This window comes from Pagrus major, chromosome 6, assembly GCF_040436345.1.
Source record: "Pagrus major chromosome 6, Pma_NU_1.0".
In the NCBI taxonomy this organism is placed as follows: Eukaryota; Metazoa; Chordata; class Actinopteri; order Spariformes; family Sparidae; genus Pagrus; species Pagrus major.
The window spans coordinates 22,661,045-22,667,031 of NC_133220.1; the positions used below are offsets into that span (position 1 = coordinate 22,661,045).

Consider the following 5,987-nt stretch of genomic DNA (forward strand, 5'->3'; position numbering starts at 1 on the left):
GTAACTACAAACTAACGTGGAATTTAGTTCAGATAGACACACTAAAATATAAAAATGCAGATAATTATGGCTTTTTGGCATAATTGTATTGACATTAATGGTAATTATGTAGATAGGCTGAATATTAGAATTGAATATTTCAGACCTTAACCTCACAGCTGCAAATAAAAATGTATATTTAAGATTGTTGTTTCAACTTTTTCTAATTGGATGTTCGTATCAACATCACCATTTACTAGCAACACAAAGTTTCCATAACTTTGCCCAAATAATCGTGAACAACAACAAAACCAGTGATGTGCACTTTGCAGGACACTGGCTCGTGTGGGAGGCGCTGGGCGTGATGTAGAGCAGACTCTGCATGGAGATAGGGATCTGTTGTTTTGTCGGCTGAATTGTAGCAGAGGGAGAGACGGGCAGTGGACTGGTTGTCTCCCTTTCTTTGAAACTCTCCAGCGTAACAAACAGGCTTTCCTTCTCTGAACAGAAAGTCTGTACATCAGCAGAGAGCAGGAGAGAGGGGATGAAGTACGTACAGACAGCAGGCTGCAGGGAGGGCGATCTGTTGATGTTGACACAATAGTTGGGGATCGGATGAACTTTGTTTTGGGTTTTATAGATCTCAATAAAAACAACATTGTGTTGGATATCAACAGCACATACACCAAAAGGTTGATGTTTTCACATAGTTAAGTCCGGCTTGATCATCACTAGAAGCTTTTCAGATGAGATCAGAATCCATGTTAGAAAACAATACAACGAAAACAGGAAGAGGGAAGACTAAAAATGTATAAAATAAACTAAAATCCAAACATGATTTTGTTTGTGGTTAAAGCACAGTAAAAGCTGAAAAGTATTTTTGGTCTTGAAGATATATTGACTGTTTGCAGCTGAATTTTAACAGTCGTAATGGAGCCCAGTCTAGACTGAAGTGAAGACAGATCACACATCACACTAACAGTATGAGACCAACTGCATTATGTTTCCATTATTACTGAGAAAATTAACACGTTTTTTGCATCTTTCTGAGCTTTGATGCTGCTCGTAGATGAAAGTTTCATCCAAGTAATGATCATGACAATATTTAGTGAATGATGGACCCCATCAGCCCCTGTGGAGCGAGGGCTGGTTTTAGTTTCATTTAAAGACCTTTAAACAGCACAACATGAAATACTCATGATTACACTAGCAGCAGTTTAAATTAAAGTTTGAAAAAAAGACAAGGTATTATTTATAAGGTTTAATACTCAGTGTGTTTCTTCTGGATTGTGTGGGTGTGATTTGATCAGATTTGATGGGCAGTGGCCTGACATCACTAGCTAAAAATCCCAAAGTCTTCATCACATTTTAATTAAAATGACTCCCACCCATTTCAAACCAGTCAGAAGACTATACACAAAAACACAACAACAGACATGTTACATCAAATGAATACAAATGTTTTTAAAAGTTTGTATTCATGTAAGATCCAAAAAACCATAGTACACAGCTTCCTGAGGAGATTACTCTCCAGGGCCTTTAGAGATGGGATGATCTGAAGATAATGCAGCTCAAACGTCTTTGTAACATGCTCCAGACCCTTGCATAAAACAGAACAGGATGTATGAGCATGTGCGAACAGGCCCCTGTGTCGTCTGTACTGATAAGATGAACCTGGACAGAGCCTAAAGGGTTTTAACAATAAAGGATAATCAGAGGTGTGCTGAAGAATATATGACATTTTAATGTCAGAGTAAGGGCAGAACATTCCTGAGAGGAGCTGTTGACCCTATTTTAAGAAATGCTCTGACATTACCAAACTAAGTGTGTCTGATAATGACAACATGAAGTCAAAAAGACAAAATAGACAAGTGATGAAGGGAAGAACCTGAAATCAGTCAGGTGTTTAACAGTTTAACAGCAGATCTGATCCCTCCTCAGTGAAAACAACCTCCAAAATCTCCAAATTCACATTTCGTACACATTTTGAAGACAACTGTCAAATCATCAGAATACCTAACCGAGGACAAATCACATTATTTTATTCTCCACATGTAATAACATTACATAGACTGTGACCTGCGACAGTAGATATCGGTAGGATATTCCAGATTTCTCAAGTGAAAATGGTCAAAAATAGTCAAACTAAAAGTACCAGTGTAATCAAAGTACATGGTCAACAAAAGTAAACAAGTAGGTTTTCAACAACATATTTGTTGCAAGTGTTTTCAACAATATCGAAATCATCGATAGTGAATATTTGAAACGGTTTCGATACTAATTTTTCAGTGTTGATATTAATACCAGCTGTGTTTTCACACCATCTCTCCAACAGCAAGTCGACACACACACCGCTGCAGTGTGCACATACAGGCCTGCCTCCTCCCACTCTTCTGACTGGTCAGAAGAAAATTACATTTAATCCTGTTGTTATATACGGAAGCCCTAAAGGGCCATGCATTCATACATTTTATTTCCTCCGTTTTCCTGTGATAACGAGTTAATCTCTTTTGTTTTCTCGAGATCTCGAGTTATTATCTCGAAATAACAACTGCCGTTTTCCCGAGATAACGGGATATTTTCTCGAGATCTCGAGATAACGAAACTTTGTTTTCCCGAGATAACGATATAATTAATTCGAGATCTTGAGAAAACAAAACGATAGTGTAGTATATTAAATCTACGGAAGCCCTAAAGGGCCATGCATTCATACATTTTATTTCCTCCGTTTTCCCGTGATAACGAGTTAATTTCATTTGTTTTCTCAAGATCTCGAGTTATTATCTCGAAATAACAACTGCCATTTTCCCGAGATAACGGGATAATTTTCTCGAGATCTTGAGAAAACAAAACAATAGTGTAGTATATTAAATCATTGCAGGAAACATCATTCAGTGTAGCAATGTCAGAGGAGCAGAAGCATATTGATCACCGCGTCACATATCTTTTCAATCAAGGCCTGACAGGCTGAAATAGCATTATGCCTTGCTATTACAGATAATATACACATTAGTGTGCGTAATCTAAAAAGACAGTTAGCAAGGCTTCAGCTATATCGGCGGCGCAATCTAAGTGAACCTGATGTCGGCGTTAACTACATAGCTGACCAGCTACGAGGTCCCAGGCATCTCCATATCATATCCTATCATATCACAGTCATTATCTCGAGATCTCGAATTAATTATATCGTTATCTCAGGAAAACAAAGTTTCGTTATCTCGAGATCTCGAGAAAATTATCCCATTATCTCGGGAAAATGGCAGTTGTTATTTCGAGATAATAACTCGAGATCTCGAGAGAACAAATGAAGTTAACTCGTTATCACGGGAAAACGGAGGAAATAAAATGTATGAATGCATGGCCCTTTAGGGCTTCCGTAGTTATATTTATCTTTCAATAAAAATTTAAATGTTATGCCCTCAATGCTGTGTCAACTTTTCCTCTGGTATCGAACACCGATATATTTCAAGGTATTGTATCGAAGTTTGAAATTCCAGGATTGTGACATCACTATTTGCATGTCAAAAGACCTTGTAAACTAAATTCTGACTTGACTTCTGACATAAACCTAGCGCACAAGTTTAATGTCTTTAGACTAAAATGTTTGACAACATAGGAGAAGTCCAATGAGAGCGAGCTCTCTTTGTGTTTATAAGGCTATACAAATAATTCTAACAATGTGTCGTTGCATTATAAAACCCAATATTGCAGCTGCTTGTAGTAAAAAAAACTACATATGCTGTTTTCACAGTTTTTTTTAAATATATATTTTTAAAAAGGCACCTAAGAAACCAGACTCATAGAAAGGCTGTCCCTGCTGTCACTGCTCTTTCCTTAGAGATGCCCTGTATATATTATTGTTTTGTTTGTCATCACGGTTCACAAGCTCCACATTAAATCTGCTTGGCAGACAGTCCTCATAGAAATATGGAGTCCTGTGCTCTTTTCGCATTTTGGACGACAGATACACCATGGCTCCGTTCTTGCACAAATGACCTAGTGTCTCCACAAGCAGTGGGTAAGTCTCTGGGAGGTAAATTATATCTGCACAGAGCACCAGATCCCAGTCAGAAGGGAAGTTCACGTGGTCCTCACCCCAGGACAGAGGCAGGACAGTGGGAGGGGTGTTTGGCCAACCACTGGGTGGCATGTTAGCAGAGACGTTGGCCTGGATCTGAGGGAGAGTCAGAGGAAGGTCTGTGAGGGTCACAGCTGCACCTGAAAAAGATATGAGAGTGTGATTCAAATGTGTTGTTGATCTTATTTACAGATATATGTGTTCAGGTACTACAAATGTATTAACATTCTGACAAGTAATCCTCTTTTATCATTGACACTTTGGGAGCATCAGCTGTTGTGGCAGCTGCAGCAGGTTCACAGCGCCTCTGGTGGAAGCAGGTGTGCGCTGCATCAACAGCTGAGTATGACAGCCAGCAGACTTCTCCAATGGACATTAGAGAAGACCTTTCTGTGTACATATACAACCAGTCAGGAGAGGTTCAGGAGCCTCTGATGCCATTTATCATCATAATAATCCGCAGTGCAACAACACACCGAGACGTGCTGCCAGAATCCCGACCACACCAGTCCCTGCTCCCAGCTCGATGATGCGCTTCCCTCTCAGCTCCACCGACTGCTCCTCCAAGTAACCACACAAGTGTAACGCCTGTGTACACACGAACACACACACCCTTATCGTTACACAAACCTCACACTGACTTAGCACGTATATTTCTATGACTATCAACATAAACCAAGTTGGCTCTTACAGCTTCCCAGACCGGCGCAGCCACGCCGAGGTTTGCCCCGAACACCTGTCTTATCTTCAGCTCCTGGCCGACTAAGGTGTAAACGGTATCTTGAGAAAATGTGTCAGCAAACAGACCGTCGTCTACAGGGAAGGGGTCGTCTTCATCCTCTGAACAAATCATGCCTGGTAGATTGAATTAAAATGGTAAACTCGATGTACAGTCAGCGACAAACACGAGCACCTCAGCAGCCTGAGTAAGTCGCCTTCCAGGTCAAGTTATTAGCATCTCACGTTAGCTAACGTTGTCTGTAAGCTAGCTGTCTAACTGCTCAGTTCACATGTTAAGGTTGTGTTTTACTTTTAGCCTGCACTTTCAGAGACTTAAATACATTTTATGACATGTATTATTATTCTATTAACGGAAACCGGATGCTTAGTTGCAGCTATCTTAGTTTTGAGAGAGCATTTTATACATTAGGTGTATACGAGGCTTTTACTTTGAAATGCAGAACAAACCCACTTAGTTTCCGGGTCAGGAATAAGTTCCCAAAAATAACTTTGGGCTCTTCACACCAGGCACATGTTGACTCTGGGTACAGTCCACACTGTATTGCCTTAACATGTTAAGTCATGGAGGAGCATAATTAAATGCTCTGATTTATACTAAAACTTTATACATAAGATGTTGCTGATGTTATTTGGGGGGTAAAGTCTACATATAATTGACTGTTTCATTTGTAAACCTGAGGTTTAGGTATTGCTTTACTGTGACTTGGTAAATTCAGGAGCTGCCAGCCTTAAAATCAGCGCATCACAAAAGAATTAGATCATCCTCATCCTGTTTTCATAGCCAGCATTTTCAGCTAGACAAGTGTCTGCTCTCAAAACAATGCATGATCTCATTCACTCGTGGGTAAGCCTGCAGCTTACAATTATGCCCATGGTGAATCTGCCAATTGTTTTATATATTTATTGTTGGTGTGTAAAACTTTCAAACTAGGAAAAATGTGAATCACAAGAGTCCAGAAGGATGTCCTCAAAGGGCTTATTTTGTCCAAATTAACAGTTGAAAACGTACCACTTAATTTACAATAATATAAAACAGCAAATCCTCACTTAAGCAGAAACCATGAAATGTTATGTTGTTGCTTCAAAAGTTATTTGCATGACCAATAAATGATCAAAATAGTTTATAATCCAGTAATTGTTGTAGCTGTATTTAGCATCAGTGCTGCAGATGAAAACACACGAAACACCG

At 39.4% G+C, this 5,987-nt stretch overlaps 1 protein-coding gene across 1 annotated transcript; it reads right to left on the reverse strand.

Annotated features, from left to right (window-relative positions):
• Positions 1-3,360: 3,360 nt before the first annotated feature.
• LOC140998525 (EEF1A lysine methyltransferase 3-like) lies at positions 3,361-5,052 on the reverse strand. The gene is made up of 3 exons (XM_073468842.1): positions 4,749-5,052; positions 4,534-4,645; positions 3,361-4,197 (listed from the first exon to the last, which is right to left on the reverse strand). Exons 1-3 carry the CDS (start codon positions 4,908-4,910, stop codon positions 3,800-3,802), a joined length of 672 nt encoding a protein of 223 aa, XP_073324943.1. The 5' UTR covers positions 4,911-5,052; the 3' UTR covers positions 3,361-3,799.
• Between the last annotated feature and the right edge of the window lie 935 nt (positions 5,053-5,987).

Bases quoted from the DNA above. Each gene is read 5' to 3' on its own strand.
- LOC140998525 (XM_073468842.1), bottom strand. From the start codon at position 4,910: ATGATTTGTTCAGAGGATGAAGACGACCCCTTCCCTGTAGACGACGGT. The intron at 4,646-4,748 runs GTAAGAGCCAAC...GTGTGTACACAG, and splicing joins CTGCGCCGGTCTGGGAAGCT to GCGTTACACTTGTGTGGTTA. The intron at 4,198-4,533 runs GTGTGTTGTTGC...TATCTTTTTCAG, and splicing joins GATTCTGGCAGCACGTCTCG to GTGCAGCTGTGACCCTCACA.